This window comes from Hippichthys cyanospilos, chromosome 10 (genome assembly GCF_059441005.1).
Source record: "Hippichthys cyanospilos isolate Australia breed blue-spotted pipefish chromosome 10, RoL_Hcya_1.0, whole genome shotgun sequence".
NCBI classification, from domain to species: Eukaryota; Metazoa; Chordata; class Actinopteri; order Syngnathiformes; family Syngnathidae; genus Hippichthys; species Hippichthys cyanospilos.
Window position 1 is genome coordinate 4,197,558 of NC_142378.1, and position 19,814 is coordinate 4,217,371.

General features: G+C 38.9%; 1 protein-coding gene across 1 annotated transcript; it reads right to left on the bottom strand.

Annotated features, from left to right (window-relative positions):
• Positions 1–6,192: 6,192 nt before the first annotated feature.
• b3galt2 (beta-1,3-galactosyltransferase 2) lies at positions 6,193–17,643 on the bottom strand. The gene is made up of 2 exons (XM_088426402.1): positions 17,061–17,643; positions 6,193–9,214 (listed from the first exon to the last, which is right to left on the bottom strand). The coding sequence occupies exon 2, from the start codon at positions 8,967–8,969 to the stop codon at positions 7,659–7,661; it is 1,311 nt and encodes a 436-aa protein (XP_088282528.1). The 5' UTR covers positions 8,970–9,214; positions 17,061–17,643; the 3' UTR covers positions 6,193–7,658.
• Between the last annotated feature and the right edge of the window lie 2,171 nt (positions 17,644–19,814).

The following is a 19,814-nucleotide window of genomic DNA, read 5'->3' on the forward strand; positions in this document are numbered from 1 at the left end:
TTTCTTTTTGTTTTTCTTTCTTTCTTTCTTTCTTTCTTTCTTTCTTTCTTTTTATCTTTTTGTTTGTTTCTATCTTCCTTTCTTTTTTCTTTCTTTCTGTCTTTTTTTTATGTTTCTTATCATTTTGTGTGTTTGTCTCGTTCTTTGTTTCTTTTTTCTTTGTTTCTTTCTTTGTTTCTTTCTTTGTTTGTTTGTTTGTTTGTTTCTTTCTTTCTTTCTTTCTAATCTCTTCTTTCATTCTTTTATCTTTCTTATCTTTTTGTTTGTTTCTGTCTTCCTTTCTTTTTTCTTTCTTTCTGTCTTTCTTTTATGTTTCTTATCTTTTTATGTGTTTGTTTCGTTCTTTGTTTCTTTTTTCTTTTTTCTTTCTTCCTTTCTCATCTCTTCTTTCATTCTTTATCTTTCTTATCTTTTTGTTTGTTTCTATCTTCCTTTCTTTTTTCTTTCTTTCTGTCTTTCTTTTATGTTTCTTATCTTTTTGTGTGTTTGTTTCGTTCCGTTTCTTCTTTCTTTCTTTCTTTCTTTCTTTCCTTCTTTCTTTCTTTCTTTCTTTCTTTCTTTCTTTCTTTCTTTCTTTCTTTCTTTCTTTCTTTCTTTCTTTCTTTCTTTCTTTCTTTCTTTTCTTTTTGTTTGTTTCTATCTTTCTGTCTTTGTTTCTTTCTTTCTTTCTTATTTGAGACTTTCTTTTTCCCTATTATTTGGAGAAAAAATATCCAAATCAGTACCTGGAACTGAATGCCTGGACTCCGTAAAGACACAAAAATCAGTCTCTGGGATCAAACGAGTCAAAAACTAGAACATCGCCGATATAAGGCTCTTAAAAAAGTTATCGAGGAAAAGCAGTCAGCGACGCATTTTTCTCCCGCCTGGAGTTAAGTCTGCCATTTTTACAAAGCGCGAACACAACCGCGGACGACTTTGCGAGCCCTTGTTCCTTTTGACCCGTTTCCCCTCGTCTGCATTTTCCCTAGTAAAGCAGCCGCCATTATCATACTCACAAGACCCGCGCCTTCAAATATTTATTTCCCCGTCGAGGAAATATGGTAAGGTCTGCGGCAAGAAAGGAAATGTATCATTTTCCATGTGACATTCTTTTATATTTCACCTCCAACTTCCATTAAGGTTCATCATTCATCCCCAAGGAGAGCTATTTGTCAGGCTCCCGGCGTGGCTGTTACGGAAAGGTCAGGAAATTTGTCTGCTCCTCAAGTGTGTATGTTCTCCGCTCTGATTTCTGAAGAACAGTGAGCTGCGCCGTTAAAGTTTGATCACCGCCTCCACTCCATCATGACGGACATCTCAATCCATTTCCACTCTCGCCCCTTTATTTTTGCCTTTACAGCGGCGCAGCTTTTCAATACGCATCAGTCACTGCTTCTTTCGCATTCATTCATCAACCCCCCCGCCCTCCTGTTTTTTTTTTCTCGAACCTTTTCTTTTCCAAGTGTATCTGCTTTTCCACTTAGCGCAATCTTTATTTTCTCTTACACGAGCGGGAGAGGGAGGACTATTGGCGCATCTCCATTATTTGTCGAAGGGCTGAGTGCGGCCGGATGCGAGTAATCTCGCAGTCTGATTGCGTAGGACATGCATGAACGATACCTCGTCCCCGTTCCAATATCCGCTCACTTTTTGCCACCGCTTTAATCATTACTAATGGCGGCTGATGAAAACCTGAGCGGAGCACGCCGTAATTGCACCGTGCGGGATCAAATGAGCTTTGAGGAAGGTATAGGGACTGCCCTTGACGATTGCTTTGTTATGCTAAAAAGCTGTTATGCACTTTAAGAAACGTTCAAAATATCCAGTGCGCACACTTTGGGGGTTGGTTGAAATTCACGGTATCTTTGCCTGTGTAGAAGAACCTTAACAAGATCATTATTTCAACTAATTTAGCCTTTTTCGGCGGTAAATGGTTGATATTTCGGCTGGAGTTAATTTAATAACTAAATTATTTGCATTTTACGCGGAGTATAACGGCATTACAATGGCTAGCTAGTTAGCTAGCTTCCACCTACATCCATTTTCTGTCTTTCAAGAGAAGCCTCACTCGATTAGCCATTTTCACCCAGATTATTCATTTGATCTATATTTTATTTCATAACTAAATTGTTTACATTTTGCAATCCATAGAACTCCATAGCAGTGCAAAAGAGCAAGAGAAAAGCTCGTCCGTTTTCTGTATTTTTCTGTTATGTTCAAGAGGGACCTTACTAATTCATCCATTTTCAGCAGTAAAACATTATTATCTATATTTATTTATGAAATAACTAGATTGTTTACATTTCACGTGGAGTATAACGACATTACAATGGCTAGCTAGTTAGCTAGCTTCCACCTACATCCATTTTCTGTCTTTCAAGAAAAGCCTTACTCAATTAGCCATTTTCACCCAGATTATTCATTTGATCTATATTTTATTTAGTAACTAAATTGTTTACATTTTGCAATCCATAGAACATAGCAGTGCAAAAGAGCAGGAGAAAAGCTTGTCCGTTTTCTGTATTTTTCGTCCGCTTTCTGTATTTTTCTGTTATGTTCAAGAGAGACTTTACTAATTCATCCATTTTCAGCATTAAAACGTTATTATCTATATTTATTTATGAAATAACTACATTGTTTACATTTCACACTCCATATAACCCCATTTGCGCAAATGCGCAAGAGAAATGTTGTCCATTTTCTGTATCGTATCTTGTTCATGAAAGGCCTTATTAATTTAGCATTTTTCAGTTTTAAAACATCATTATCTATTATTATTTGAAGAATTAAATTATTTACATTTCATATAAAATAAACATTAAAGCGTATGAGCAATGGCTAGCTTTGGTTAGGTAGGCAATGTTGATAAGCTTTGTTAGGGACAAAAATGCCCTAAAAGTGAAGTCAATTTTTTTTTTTTTTTTGCATTAATAATTTGTTTAGCATTCATGGTGTTATTTCTGTCAACAGCCCGCACATGAAGATCTGGTTTCCAAAAAAAAGATGAAAGGCAATTTAATCAATGGCGGCACGCCACTCATTGGGTATACAGCCTCTTTTGTTTTGGTGTCGAGGAAAGACTGACAGCCTTTCATTCTCTAATTAAAAATCCCAAAGTATGTTTTTCAGTCCAATATTGTATATGCCCTCCAGACCATGACCTTCATGTTTAATTCTCTGCTCATTACTCGGCCTAGACACAATATCCTCACGTTATGCATACTTGATTACAACTTGAATTATTTTGAAGCTGTAATTTTCCTATCCGATTACTTTAGCTTTTAACTCATTCAATTCCAAAGACGTATTTTTATATTTTAATAATTTATATTTTAATAATTATATTATTTTTTTATATTATTTTAATAATTATATTTTAATAATTATATATTTTTTTTTTTTATTTTTTTTTTTTACCTGCGCAAAGCATTCAACGCAAGTTACGTATTGGTATTATTTTCCTATTTTTTTTAAGTGTTTGGTGGGTCTTAAGATGGCTGGGACTGAGTATCAAAGTAATCAATTATTTAAGTAACTAAGTACAGAGTCAATCAATCATTTTACAGAATTAAGTACAAATGTAAGTGATTACTTATGCGAATTAAGTATTGAGGTAATTGAATACATTAGCACTTAAGTAATTGATTACCTAAGGTAAATAAGTACTGTTGTAATCAACTACAAAATTAGGTACTAATGTAATCAATCAATTTAGGGAATGAAGTATTGAAGTAAATGATTACTTTGAGTGACAAAGCACTAAAATGATTGATTACCTAACAGATTAAGTACTAAAGTAATTGATCAGGTGATAAAGCACTAATGTAATTGATTACATTAGGTAACTTAGTACAAATGCCATCAGTTACATAAGGCGATGAAGTACAAATGCAATAACCTTAAGGTATTAATGTACAAAAGTAATTGATTATTTTCAGCAGTGAAGCACTTAAGTAACGGATTACTTAAGATAATTAAGTACTAAGGTAATCAATAACTTTGGAAAATTAAGTACGAATGTAACCGATTACTTTAGCCAATGAAGCATTATAGTAATCATTATGTTAAATAAGTAGTAATGTAATCAATTCCATTAGAGAATTAAGTACTAATCGATTACTTTTAGTAATCAAAGTATCCAAGTAATTGATTATTTTAGGCGATGAAGCACTACGGTAGCTGATTGTTTAAAATAACTAAGTATTAGGTAACCCATTACTTTAGACTAGGAAGTAACTTTGTATCCGATTACTTTAGATGATGAAGCAAATGATTACTTAGGTGATGAAGCCCTATTGTAATCAATTGGGTAATTAAGTGCTGAGGTAATCAATTACCTTAGGGTACCTTGGGCTGTTTTTCCTTTGCTGTAACTGCAAGTCAGGGTTGAGGGAATTATGGACGTTTCCAAATATTGGTGGTCAGTGTTAACAATAAATAAATAAAAACACAAACAAACAAATAAATAAATAAATAAAAATATCCTTCTGCTGGAAAGAAATCAAAAGTCAGGAAAAGCCTCCCAGGACATGTGAACTGAGTTGGGGTGAATCTGAGACACTTTAAATGGTGACAGCTGTGTGCCGCCTCCCACTTAATAGACGCTTGAATGTGATTGGTTAACTGCACGCAGGGTGGGAATTACAGGACAATGATAAAGGTGCCAAACACTAGGGCTTTGCCCTATTATTATTTTTTAATACTGTCCAAAATGGTACAAGCGCAGCATCACTATTAATGATAAACATTAACTTTACTATTAGTCATTAAACAAGTTTTTCATTGATTAAAAACATTCAGCTCATTTTTATACTTAACATAACAAAATAATCATGCGGGCCGGATTAAATCTGATCATGGACCAGAACCAGCCCGCCGGCCATATGTTGGGAACCATTAAATCACTTGCTTATTTCACTAAATTATTGATCTTAATTTACATTTTTAATTCTGTATTACAAAATACTAGTATTTGAGCAAAGCAGAGTATATTTGTTTTCATTCCACTCTAAAGCGGTGTGTCGCAATTCCAAAGTAGCCTGCAAAGAAATAGGATATGGCTGATATTTATATCGCGCTATTAAAAGAAAGGATTTGATGTTAGTATTCAAAGACAGCTGTTGGCAGGGTACTTTAAATAGAATTGATCTCGCTTGCTTTTCTCTTGGTCCACCTTTCACCCCAAATTAGCTGGGCAAGGCTGCAACTCCCCGTCGCTCCGCAAGGGATTTGTTTTACTCATTATGCCACTTCGGCAGTTTAAAAAACAAATAAATACATGAATAAAGATATTTTGTCAATACCTAGTATCGGTATTGGGCCAACATGGCTTTTTTTCAAGGTATCTGTCAGGTTTAGTCAACCGAGAACATTTAATGAATAACACACAAGGAAGGAAGACAGTAGGCTTTAGATTATTCTTGCTTGCGAGGAGAACGGACAGAGATACATGTAGTTACAGTCTTAAAATGGCAACCCACATGAGTAATTGCTTTCTCCTGGAGCAGTTTTCAATTTGCAAATAAGAACAATAAAAAATAAACAATTTCATGAAATTTTAATGAAAATCATGCATTGTGACAAGTGAGTTTTTCTTTAAAAATTGACTTATTTTTTTGATGGAGGATCGTAATTTAGCTAATCAAAATTAGTGTTGGTATCGGTTCTTGGTATCAGTAACCACACATACTGGTATTGGTATGAGAAAAGTATCATCTTACGTCATTGTTTTTCTTGTGTAATTTTTACCAATAAAAACAGATTTTGCCATTTGTTGTCACCTGAGATTGACATCACATGTAAGGGTTCATATAACAACCAATCACTGCTCAGCTTGTGATTGTCACATGACCAAACCCAGAAAATATCTGAGCCATGGTTGGTTCTTAATTTGAGCACAAGCGGTCATTTTTCGTCAGTAAATTGCACTTTCAACTGTATTTACTGTACATGAAAAAAATGGCCAAATTAGAGACAAAATATTATGGTTTAAAATTGTTTCTATCAAACAAGACAGAAAACAAGATGATTTCAGTACATTCATCCCAAGTTAGCTAGCTAGCTAATGATAAATGAACTGAAATCACCCATCTGTTTGGCAAGTTAAAAGCTAGCTAGCCAAAGCTCATTAGCTAGCTATTGCACACTTGCTAATTGCTACGGCGCATTTAAATTCAGTGTAATCCGTAAAAAGACAACATAAATGCCATCTTTCTGTGCTTTCATGTTTATTTTTTAGATAAAATACAGGATATGGCAGATAAACCATTCGAATTTGTGGTTTTTGATGAACCCGGAAAATAAACACAGACAGAAACACAGAAAGAGGTCCGAAGAAGTGGTCAATGCCAAAGATATTTTCATTCATATTTAGGTAGTATAACTTTCAACAAAATACATATACATTTCCCTTTGTCTGTGTAAACACGTTGGTGTCTTCTGAAGCTTTTAAATAGATTTGTCTAACGTTGAGCCGTTTTCACCGTCCGCTTCCCGTTGTCCACGTCACAAATGCGTCCGTCATTGCATCTCGGAGAAGAACACGTATACGATACTTGACATTTCCTTCAAAATAAACCAAAAATATTTGAAACATCAACTGTACACAATACCAAAATCAATGTGCTTTTTCTATATCCTCCTGAGAACCAGTCCATTTATTTGGGTCCAATATTGTGTCCATTTTGTCTCAGCAAGACAGCAAGTATTTTTGGTATTTAGATATAATTTTGGAGTTTTATTTTTTAGAAACACAGACCACCAAATTACACACAGCCAAAGACCTCAAAGATCTGTTTTTACTGGGCCGGTTTCTTATAAAGTGATCAGTAAGAACGGCGACTGTGTCAGGCTGCCAGCATCAAAATGTGCAGTAACATCTGTTACCTTAGCCTGTATGGAACTCCAGTGCTTCTAGCTAGCACCTAATTTATGCTAGACGCAGCTATAACGGAGCCCGAGACATCGGTAAACTCTAGCAACCGGGGCTGTGATTCACCGTCAGCGTAATTAAGTCGTTTGCTTGCACCCTTAATTGCCGATTGAATGTGATTTTAGAACATTGTTGTGTTGTTCGTATTGAGACTCGGGACAAACAGATTGGGTAGCTCCAATGAGTTAAAGGATATGCAGTGGTACCTCCACTTACTTAAATCAATTCATTCCGAAAGTGAATTTTTCGTAAGTAGAGTGTTTGTACATGCAAATTGGCTTAATCCGTTCCAAGCCCGTAAAATTGTTCCTAAGCCCTTCAAATTCATCATATTAATTGTAGTGTTTGATAATATGGATGAGGTTCATTTGTTTGCCTCAAGAGGGCGCTGGTTTGTTAGCGCATGCAGAGAACTTTGTTTCGGTCATTTTATTTGTACGCTTTTCAGCATGAAAGTTTACTTAACTTTAGTTTAAGGTCATACCGAGTACTACCTGTGATAAGATGTTCGTTGGTGTCTCGTGTCTCGTGATTACACACCAGCAATTTTGGATCCTGAATTTTCTTTCGTAACAAGCGATGAAAATCATCTCAAACGGTCGTTTCGTGTCTTCTTGAATTTTTTTGTACCCAAAGACGGAGCGGCGACAAAAAAAGACTAGGCCGGGTCTCAGGAGGATATGGCGAGTTGTGCTGAGGTCCAAAACGTCCTTCGAACGCGCACATCTCCAAACACGCCGGCGTCTCAAGGCGGCCGCTCTCCGTGAAACCTCCGTTGCCTGTACCTTCCGTTCTTCTCCTTGGTCATGTTGATGCAGGCGTTGTGCTTGTTACTCTGCAAGTGGTTCCAGTACTTGATAAGTTCATTGGGGTGGAACTGATGCGACGTGATGAGGTGGCTGTACTTACAGCTGGAATATGACACCCTCCAGTGGTTAAAGAGAAATTCATTGGGGGGCGGAGTCGGATCGATGCGCAATTTGGCAAGGCATATTCCTACGTAGACGTCCTCCAGGTGAAGCCTGCGTATACTGAGGGACGCTTGGTAGATGAGTTGCGCCATGTCCCCTGAGAAGACGTACCCTGTGCCGGAGCAGAAGGTGGGGTAGCGCTCGCTGGGGTACAGCTCCGGCGGCATGTACCACTTGCTGTCCTTGTTTCGGTTGGGAGCGTAGCCTCTCATCAGGTACCCGGTGAAGTACCTCTGCTTGGGAGGCAGCTCGGGCCTAAGCAGCTTCTGAATGAGATACTCGGTGTTGACGAACATGTCGCTGTCCGTTTTCATCACGTACGCGGCGCGCGAGCAGTACGTGGCCACCCAGTTCATGGCCATTAAAGTTTTAATGGTCAGGTTGTAATACGTGTCCTCGTAGTCCTGCTGGATGATGTCGCGGTAGACGCGGCTCTCCTCTTCGATGCTGCTCTGGAGGGAGGCGTCGGAACCCTTGCCCGCCCCGAGCAGGAAAAGCCGAACGAAGCCCAGGCCCGCGGCCACGCTCTCGTTGCCCCACGTCTGCCGGATGGCGTTGCGGGCGTCGACCTGGCCCGGTTCCGCCGCGATCAGGAGGACCAGGAAGGGCGCGCTCTCGCTGCATTTGAAAGGCTGGTTCAGGATGTAGCGGTAAGGCTGAGCGCTGAGCTTCCCTCCCACGTCCATCTCCTTTTGTAAACTGTTGTTGGCGCTCATGGATTCCCCCAGGCCCATCGCCGCCGTTCGGGCTCCGCCCCCTCTTTCCCCGGCCTCGCCCTCCGCCGGCTGAGAGCTCAGGTTGAGCGGAGTCCTCGGCGCCGCCAGGCCCGGCTCCCGCCAGAGATTCCGAAGGGAGCTACTCTGATTGGCTTCCCCTCTGGGATTGCGCACCCCCTTGACGGTGTAGGCCAACGGGTTTTCCCGTGGCCCCGTACGGCCGGGGAGCCAGTCCTGGCGACTGAAAAAGGAAAAGAGGGTGAAGAGCAGCGCCAGTGAGAGGAGGCCCGCCACGTGGGTCCGAAAGAGCGAGCGCTTGGCGTTCCACGTCATCTTGATGGGACAGCAGTAGCGCCGTCTCCACTGCATGGTGCGGGCTGGGCTGGCCGGGGGCTGCTGCTCGGATCACATGGAGTCGTCTCAAACATGTGGTTGCCAAAAAGTACGGGTTTCGGGGGCCGATGTCTGCTGGGAGTCGTCGGACGGTCACGCCGTGGAGGTCGGTCGTGCTCAGAAGGCTTCGGGAAACTTTAGAGATTTCGCTTTGGAACTGTGGATAAGCACATCGCGTTCTGTCTTGCCGCCTTCAGGATACGATAAGGTTCACCTCTAATCTGAAAGAGAACACACGCACGAAAGAGTTGAAGCACTTTTCGCCAGAGGTGGGCGACATGCGTTTATTTTCCGGTCCGACATTCGTGATAACTGCCATAGAAGAATTCCATTCCTCTCTAAATCCATTTTGATTGACACTTAACAGATCACGTTTTGCAATGAAAGTATTCAGCCAATTAGAAAAGAGTCCGGTCCATCTTTAGCTAATCCATAAGTCTCAATAATGTAGGAAATTGGCCCTCGAGGACTGGAGTTTGAGACCTATTATCTAGACTGAGTCTAGTTTGAGTCACAAAGGTCCCAGTAGGAATCGAGTCTTAGCCACAAAGGTTAGCGTCAAAGTCGGCGTCCATGAGTCCAAGTCGAGTCAGAGCCACAAAGGTTAGAGTCAAAGTCCGCGTTCACAAGGACTGAGTCCAAGTCGAGTCAAAGCCACGAAAGTTACAGTCAAAGTCCGCATCCGCAAGGTCTGACTCCAAGTCAGTCACAAAGGTCCAGATCGTAATGGAGTCTGAGTCCACAAGGACTCCTAATTTGGTTATAGCAGTTTTTTTTTCATGCTAAACATCTTCACGAGCCTAAAAAAAAAATTAATTAAAATAAATCCATATCTGTCGGGCCCTCCTAATTTCATTTCAATAAAACGGCCAAATTGCGTGCTTCTGTTTCGCCACCGATTGCAAGCGTCTCTCGGGGATAATAGAAGCGAACGGTTTAAAAGAGCCAAGCGCCATCAATACGGCCATTTTGTAACAGCTTTAATCGGACGAGGGCGGGGAGCGCAACAAGACTCGCGGGATGCGGCTTAGTGAGAAGAGAGAAGGGGACAATCGCAAAATACTAGCGGGACTATTTGAGAGGGCTCAATTGCCGCGTGCCAAATTTCTGCATGGTAAGCTCCGGAAAAGCATACACAATCGAGAGGAAGACTAAATAGGCACGTTGACAAATGATTTGTCCGTCGTGAAATTACGGTTTGAATCGGATGGAAAAGTGGATCTCGATGGAATTATGATGCGTCTGCGCCACGCGATGATACGCTACGTATAAATTGCTCAGCGTGAGGCGGACTAATGCTACGCCGAAACGCCGGGGCGGCCGAATGTCATCGGCCCCCTGTCGAGAAGCCGCATCTCGGGAGGAAATGCATCTGTCAGGATGAGTTTTCGGAGTCCGGCGGGCAGCCGAGCGAAAGCCGCTGCCAGCCTGTGGCGATTACCATCTTCTCCCGGCGCTCACCTTAAGCTTATCGACAGTGCCTACCCGTCCAAATGAGACCACCAGGGCTACCCGGCCTGCAACCGGGCGCAAATATACAATAAAGTGGGCGGACTAAAACTGAGACGCAACGGTGCCGACTCGTTCCATCCCAAAGACGTGTTCATTCGTCTTTAGGGGTATTTATCTAAAGTAGGAATGGACCGTTTATGTTGGTCAAACAAACTTGCTTTCTGACAGTTTTTAGGGTTCCAATCAGTTATTTTGAAAATATATACTATTTTTATAAACCGCGACTTTTTTCTCATGATTTGAGCCCTGCGGCTTATAGTCCAGTGCGGCTTATCTGTGTTGTTTTTTTGTTGTTGTTGCTGTTTTCTAACAGATATCCATCCATCCATTTTCTATAAATATGTTGGGACTAAAAATATGTTGGGGCAGACAATTAAAAAACTATTAAATAACTAAAAAAAAAAAAAAAATTCCGAAACTTCATATATCATCTTTTTACATAATGATCTGATGTTATTACCTGTGGTTTATCCATGCCAAAAATAAATTTTTTGCTCGTATTTTGCCGCTGCGGCTAATATACCAGTACGCATTATAGTCCAAGAAGTACGGTAATGGGTTTTAAAAAAAAAATTCTCACAGTGGACATTTTTGGAAACAGCTGTTTGACAAGATCCTACTGTGATACGGTATCACTGGTGCGTGTAGAGTTGACTCAATAAGCCACTGAAAATAATTAGATAATCTCAGTTTTTTGTTTTGTTTTCTACCCTCTTGGCATGCATGGAGTAAAAGGATCACGATGGAGAACATGGCAGGTTTGCTTATCCAAACCAATAAATACTCTGACTTTTGATGTCGCCCACTTCTTGGAGACAAAGCTGTACCAAATAAAATCAAGTCATGAGGGTTGCTACGCCCTCCGTGCCTTTTTTGGATCTCAAAAATGGCTCACAAATCTCGACTTCGTTTGACTTTGTTTTTTATCGAGAACACAAAATTATGCTCGTGCTAGTTAAACAAACTTGCTGTCTGCAAATTTTAAGGCTTCCAACTGAGAATATTCAATATTATTTTGAAACAATATCCATCGTTTTTGTAGAAGATTTTTTTTTAAATCTAATGCGGCTGACAGTGGACATTTTTGGAGACAGTTTGACAAGATCCTATTGTGATACGGTATCACTACTGCTTGCAGAGTTGACTCAACAAGCCCCAATCATATTTTTTTTTCTGATTTCCTCATGCATGGAGGATAACGAAACAACTAATTTTCAAAACAAAACGATGCAAACGCTTGCAATCTGAACTACTTTTCATTCCATAGTAGCATGTAAAGTAGGCTACACTTCCCGTACGCGGCTCAGTTTCAGTACACGCAGTATCAGTAAAGTTGAACCTCTTATCTTATACTTCAAGCATTTGTATGAAAAATGAAGCCGAGACGCCTCATAATTACTTTCCTCATTTCAATATCTGACACGCTCACATTTTCCATTTCCAAGAGCTTGGTCGCGTCTGTCTGATATCCATACATTTCCTCGGAAATTAGAAATAGGCCATTTGTCATTTTTTTTTTCTGCTTTGTAACCCAAGTAGCCTTGATCAACTTTGGTCATGGTGGACAACAGTTACCGATCAAAAGTTTGGAAACACCTTTGAATTAAATGCTCTCAAAAGCAAAAAGGTGAAGAAAATTAGGCTGTTAAATAAGCTCGGAATGAAAACATATTAGTGGCACACTGTCAGTTTTATGGCTTATCATTATTTTTGATATTATTATTAGATTGCAGCTTCTGTGTATATATAAATCATATATAAAAAATTATATATATTTAAAAAAAAAAACATCCAAACATGATTTTGGTTTTGCTGGTTCTAACTGACGCATTTGAAAGTTAATTTTGAATGTAGTTTTTCAGTAAAAAAACGTATTCATTTAAAACAGGATTTGCATGCTATTTTTAAAAATAGTTTTGATAAATAAGCAAATCCCGGGTCAAATTGACCCAAAAATATTGTTGCTATTTCTGAGATGGGAAAAAAAAAAGAATCTCGATATTTTTTGACAGGATTACACACAATAATGTTTCTGAAACTTCTGGATGATTACACATTACCAGGGGTCAAATTGACCCAGGTTGTTATTACCATTCCAGAGAAACAAATGTAACACACAAATATAAATTATGTGTTATCTCTTTTGTAATCCATAAAAACAAACTGGATTTTTGACACATTTGGAAAAATATATACACCTCCGGGTCATATTGACCCAGTGAAATCATTGCTGTTTTTGAGAAATACGTATGAATCACAGATTAAAACAAAGGATTGGATTTGGATTTTACGCTTTTCTGACATGTTTGAGTGACTAAAATCTCTACGGGTCAAATTGACCCAGGATGTTGTTACGAGAAGCAACACACAAGTATACATGATTGCCTTTGTTCCTTTGTAAATGGGTTCACAACAAAAAAATAAAAAGGAATTTTTGACTCTTTTGGGTAAATATACGTAAACACCTCTGGCACCAGTGATAATATTGCTGTTCTTGAGTAATTAATATAAATTATGAAATATTGGATCTGCGTTTTACTCATTTCTGACCGGTTTGGGGGAATGAATATGCCCCGGGTCAAAGTGACCAAAGGACATTATTGTTGTTCCTTGCAATTAGACATAACGGGGGAGCTTGCAAAAGCTGGGGAAACATTTTGTCGAGACAACATTTTGTGACGTTATTTAACAGTTTAGTTTTATTTATCTTTTAACGGCGGTTGATGAGACACGACATCATGAATAAAATGGACAAGGTGACGACTCTGCAATTGTTGGCCGCACATCAGACGTGTGTAGACAATCGATCCAGAATTTTTGGGACGGTTGCCATTGGCACTGTTTACGGATCAATATTTCGAAAAGAAAGGAGCTGGGGGGTGGAGTTCCAAAGAAGTAGTCGCACCCGACCAATATTGGAACGTATCCAGTTAGTGTGCTGATAAGAAGATGAGATCATCCCACATTGGAAGTGCCTCCTTTCATATGTCTTTTAGACATTCATATCTTCTTTGCAAATGGCAAAATGGATGAAAACAGATGGATTTTATTTCAATTCCATAATGCAATATTAATCTCGATGTTGTGTTTTGGTTGCGGCGGCTGAAATTTTTCAGGGATTGTGACCCTTTGCTACAGTTTTTACAATGTCAACATATTTTTGGTGCGTCCTAAACACAGTAACAGTGAAAACACCAGAATTTGTCCCTAAAATTAAAAGTGCATCCTATACTAAGGTGTATTCTACAATAATTACGATAAGTGTTAGGATTAGTAATGTAATTACCGTATTTTCCGCACTATAAGGCGCACCGGATTATTAGGCGCACCCTCAATTAATGACATATTTTAAAACTTTTTCCATATATAAGGCGCACCGGATTATAAGGCGCACCCTCAATTAACGACATATTTGAAAACTTATTCAATCACAATATAGTAACACTCAAAGTAATAACAATAATAACTCAAATAATAACTCCCTCAATAGCATAATAATTCAATGTCAATATGAGCAACCTTGTTCAAATGTAAACACACAAAAGAAACAGGTCAAGCTTACTTTATCACTTCATTCCCCATCTACCAATCCCAATCTCAATATTGATCCATATATAAGGCGCACCTGATTATAAGGCGCACCATCAACTTTAATAAAAAAAAAAAATTAGGCTTTTAGGTGTGCCTTATAGTGCGGAAAAACCGGTACAATAAACATGAAAAGTCTTACTAGGCCACGAATAAAAAACAAAAGAATCAAATAACCTTGGAATGTCGTACGACGGCAACGTCTGGGACATCGCGGGCCCAAATCCAAACAACTCGTTTTCCCACAGATTTTCTGACATCACTAATACACTTATGACATTTTAATCTTGATGAGTGGATGCTGCGTGTATCCAATCAATCCAAGTCGGTTTTTCATTCATTTTTACGGCCGACCTCAGCCGTTGGCAGCGATTGCCGTGCGCCGTTCCTTGCCAAATCGCTCGGAAAGCAGCGGAAAATCCCAGGCCTTACCTCTTGGCAGGGATGTTTTTTTTTTCTCTCTGAACTTGATCATTTGCAAATTAATACAGAATACATTTGGAGATGCCGACGGAACTGCCAAGTCGCTCCCCGCTCCACTTGAATCAAAACATGCTACAAACGTAGCTTTTTCCACAAATCATGTGCCCACGGCCATATCCCGTGGCATTATGGGTAAAAAAAAAAAAAGAGAAAAATAAAAGAAGCAAACATATATTTTTTTTTCTGTTTTACTTGCACAGGCTAATAACCCAGGGGGGGAAATTTGAGGTTTTGAGCATTTAACATAAAAGTAAGTTTGAGCATTTGAGTATTACGTGCAAAAACGTTCAAATATACATTTTATTTTTGTATTTTTTTTTAAACTTTGGCATGTGCAAATCTACGCCCTGTGGCATTATGGGAAAAAAAACACTGTTTTGGGCATTTATCCTACAAGTAAGTTTGCACATATGAGCATGAGTAGTTTAAATAAGAAAAAAAATGTGTTTTTTATTTTTTTTTATTATTTTTTTTTTAACTTTGAAATGTGCAAATCTACCCCCTGTGGCATTATGAGAAAAAAACGCTGTTTTGGGCATTTAGCCGACAAGTATGTTTGCACACAAGAAGTTTAGATATTAAGAAAAAAAATGAGTATATTTGAATACTTCCTGCAAATATGTTTGAACATACTAGTCTAAATGTTTAAAATGTGTTTTTTTTCTAACTTTGTGGCATTATGGGGGCATTTTTTTAGCAAGTATGTTGAAGTCTGAAATGTACTTGCAGTTGTGATTGAACAGTATTATAGTCTAGATGTTGTTTATAAACAAAAGGATTTTTATTGCCCTGGTACTTTTTTTTTTTTTTTTTTTTTTTACTTTCGATTTGTGCAAGCCAACGCCCCGTGATTTTATAGTGTAGTTGAACAGTACTTGCAACTGTGTTTGAACATGTTTTAGTGCAGGTGTTGTCATTGTTGGGAATAATGCATTACGGAAGTAATGTAATTACTGTAATTCATTACTTTGTACTGTAAAATAGTAATGTAATATGTATACACAAAAAATTCTAATATTGTACCGAGAGTCAAGTAATGCAATCCATTTTTAGCCTGAAGTGGTGTTTTTTTTTTTTTTCTCCCCCAAAATTCACCCAAAACACTGCGAGATCGGAGGAGAAAAGTCCGGGGCAAAATGTTTACTTGCTGATCCACTACAGCTGAGATGAAACAAGTACACAAATGGACATATGACCATTACTTTCAGTTCGTTAAAGATAACGACAAGAAAAACTTCATCATTAGGCGCACTTTGTGTGTGACACCTAAAAGCGCTGTCCACAAACAGGACCTGTAATTTCACAAACCATTTAGAGCGGTGCCATAGTAACGTGACGTTAGCGAAAAAAAAACACGCGGAGGATTGCGCACTCTCGATGAAGGATTCCACTTTGACAGGTTAGCAGATTCGTTAGAAGATATGCTAGCACTTGTCAGCAAGACCCCTGTCGCAACTAGCATACATGACAAGGTAAGCTAACGCTAATTTTCACAGTACAATTCCTATTGATAATAGTCTTTAAATAGTTCTGGTTAAAGACGAAGCATAAAAAAGTACGGTAAACACCTTAGCAATGAGGTAAGCTAGCTGCTAACGTTAGCCGCGCGTTAGCATCTATTTTTGCAACATGTCTCTCACCTAGCCAAATGATCTTGAATTTAAATATTAACGCTGGAATCGTGAGATTTTTTTGCCTACAGCATAAACAATGCATAACTCTGGGAAGCTCAGTTATAAAGGGATTAAAATACAAAAAAAAAATATTTTCTTGTGAGGTTTACAAAACAATACAATTGAAATTATTGTATGATGAGCATGATGAGCTTCAGTTAGAATATCAAATCCATATTTCCAGTTATGGTGGTGAGAGTGATATAAAAGTAATGCAATAGTAATGTAATGCATTACATTTTAAAAACAGTAACATTGTAACGTAACGAATTACTTTGAATGACAGTTAAGTAATAAATAATGCATTATAGTTTTGAAGTAACTTGCCCAACATTGGACTTTGTAAATAAACAAAACGATATGTACCTTCACGTTTTTTTGTTTGTTTTTAATTTCAGGCATGTGCAAGTCAACGCTACGTTTTTGACGTTATCCCACGAGTACGTTTGAACATATTTGCCAGAATGTTTTTCACACCTGAGCCATAGGGGGGGGCTCGAACGATAAATAGACATTTTTTTCATGAATTTTCATGAATGAAATGAAAATACTAAAGGTTCTTGAGTGTATTATTTATGCGTTTTCAAAAAATCGAATGAAAATACCGGAGGGTCTTAAAGCAGATTTGTGAGCGGCTTCGGTGTCATCTCACCTGGTTGAACACTTGGTTACTTTTGCGAACAAATTTAGGCTTTTAACGGAAAATGATGGAATGACGTGCCTGCGCTTATCTGACAGTCAAGAAGGGAGAGAAGTGGGTGGGGACGGCGAAATAAATAAATGATGAAGATGTGTGGGGGGGGGGACTCACGAGATGTGCGGTGCAGCGTGTCTCCTCTTCTTCATGTTGGTGTCAAGCAAGGGTGTTGAGTCCACATCCAAAAGGTTTTTTTGTTTTTGTTTGTTTCCCTTGAGTGGGCTCGTCACAACATCGCCGGCGTGGCGTCCTCGCTGACGGCCATCCCCAGCAGAGTCTCGAAGGCTGCCTGCGGCTTTTTTTCGAGCCGCAACTCCTCCTCTCCTCCCTCTCCTGGTCTCCGGCACGCACCGCAGCTTTTCCCCCCCGCTGTACACACGATCCGATCCGATCCTCAGCCTCGTTGATCCAAGTTGCTCTTTCCAGGGCTCGGGGTCATTTTATTAAAAAAAAAATAAAAAAAAAACAAAGCGGAATTAAAGGGGACAGCTGCACGCGTGCAATTGGCCATTAACGATGGGATCCGATGTTTTTGTGCAGAAGCGAAATGTTCTCCCGGTTGTCCGCGTTGTCTTTTTCTTGGTCCGTCCCCATCGTGAGACGGTTCTTCCGTCGGCTTTTGCAGCAGCTGACGAGGTCCCGGCGAGGCTGCTGGCTGGATGGATGTCAGACGCCGCCACACTCACTGACGGAACTCGCGCACGTCACCGCATTTTTAGCCGAGTGTCTCACGTGACCTAGTTAGACGCCGGTGCTGTGTTCACTGACAGTACGGGAAAAACACGCAGGATGTCCAAATGTTGACATGTACGCATCTGAAAATGACGCACAGTTGTTTTGTTAAAATCTCATGTTTACGTTTATTTACAAGCCTTGTATTTATTAATGCGTGTTTTTTCAGGTGTTTTGCAAAATGAGGTTCTTAAAATGGCTGGTACTAACTAAATGAAGAAATAAGGGGGAAAAAAATCGAAGGCATCAAACGCCACTTAGATTTTGTTTTTATATCATTTCAGGTTCAGCATTAAAAGCAGGCTTGCGAGTTTATAATTTTACTCAGCAGTTTTTTTAACCTTTGTGCACACACTTTGCAAACTACACACATTGAATTTTCCCCCCTAATATTGTAAATGCTTTTAAAGGCGTAATAATTAAAGTTATTTATATTTTTTTTTCCGTCAACCACAGAAATTGTTAAATGGCTTAAGCTCTATCCATACATATGTAAGTTCAATTTATTAATACCCACAAAAAATTGAAAACTGTGATGTGATGTTGTCACTTTAAGACATAGCCATTAACTGGGCTCTACTGCCACCTACTGTCTTGAGGTGAAACACAAGTCAACAAAGAATTTTCCTATTAATTTCCTACTAAATGTCCTAATAAATCCTATTAAAATGCATCTAAAAAATGGTAATTATAATGATTTTATATGGTCCAAAATTTAGAGAATAATTAATTTTGGACATAAAATCTCGCAGGCCCAGCTGCAATCATATAGAAATATTACCACATGGGTTGAACTGCCACATTTTTTACATTTATTTTTACGAGTCTTGACAAGGTACTTAATATATACTTAATATTTATTTTTCAACCAAAGACGTATTTTTAGGTTTATTTTTACAAGTTTTGACGTGGTAATTAACATTTGTTTAAGTGTTTGACTAAATGAGGTTCTAAAAATGTCTGGTACTAAGTAAATGAAGAACTAAGGGAAACACAGAAAAACCGAAGGCTGCAAACGCCACTTAGATTTTTTTTTGTTATATTATTCATTGTTTAACAATCACAGTGAAAGTAATCAAGCGATTTCATCATTTTAATCAACAGTCAACATAACACAATTTTATAAGACTACCACTTTAGAATTTTACAAGATTTCTGGGTGGTCAGAAAATACACCAGAAAATATCTGCACCTGTTTTGAATGACCGTGCACGACCGTGCTGTGTTCACTGACAGTAGGGAAAAAAAACATCCTAAAAAAAATCCTAGATAACTAAGTACTAAATAATCAAATACTTTTGGTGGTAATCATTAACTTTAGGACTTCATTGGTTTGGTTGATTTTATTGCGTTTAGCATTTTTATTATACAAGGAAAATGTCAAAATGGCCCTTTCATGATGAGATTTTTCAAAAGTTTGAATAACCCTGTTAAATAAAAAGCTTGAAGGCCTACATCCGTTTCGAGGCGCCCCGCTGTCACAAAGAGACAAAATGGACACAACAGCGGACACAAACAAATACCAGACTAGGAAGTGTTGTTTTTTTTTGTTTTTTTTTTCGTGACTGACAATCACAGCTTCCCTTTTCCACTAACTGTAAATGCCACATATTTACTTCTCCTTTTTTGGTTTCCTCTCAAGCACTACACTCCCTCCCTCCTGTCCCTCCCTCCCTCCCTGCCCCCTCCCTCCTCCCCTCTCAGTGTGTTGAAAAAGGGGATTTAAGTGTGTGAAAAGCATGGTGGCCAGTGGTTGTCTGGTAACAAGCGGATTAACCACCCCTGCGCTCTTTGTTCCACACCGCTGAGACAACTGGACAATTAAAAATGGATGAACAAACAATGTGGGGTCAAATTAAGTATGCAAATGGACGACAAGGAATTTAAAAAAAAAAAAAACATACCCGAATTGTTTCTATTTTTGGTTATTTTCACATTCATGTAGGCACGTGCGATATCAGATTTTGACGGTATGATAACCTCGAGGAAAAACTATTACCGTATCGTCGTCGTCATTGTCGTCGTAGTTAGCATTTTTGTTGTCATATTCGTTCTCGTCGTTGTTTCCGTCGTCGTTATCATCGTCGTCGTTCTCGTCGTTATTACCGTCATCGTTATCATCGTCGTCGTCGTCAT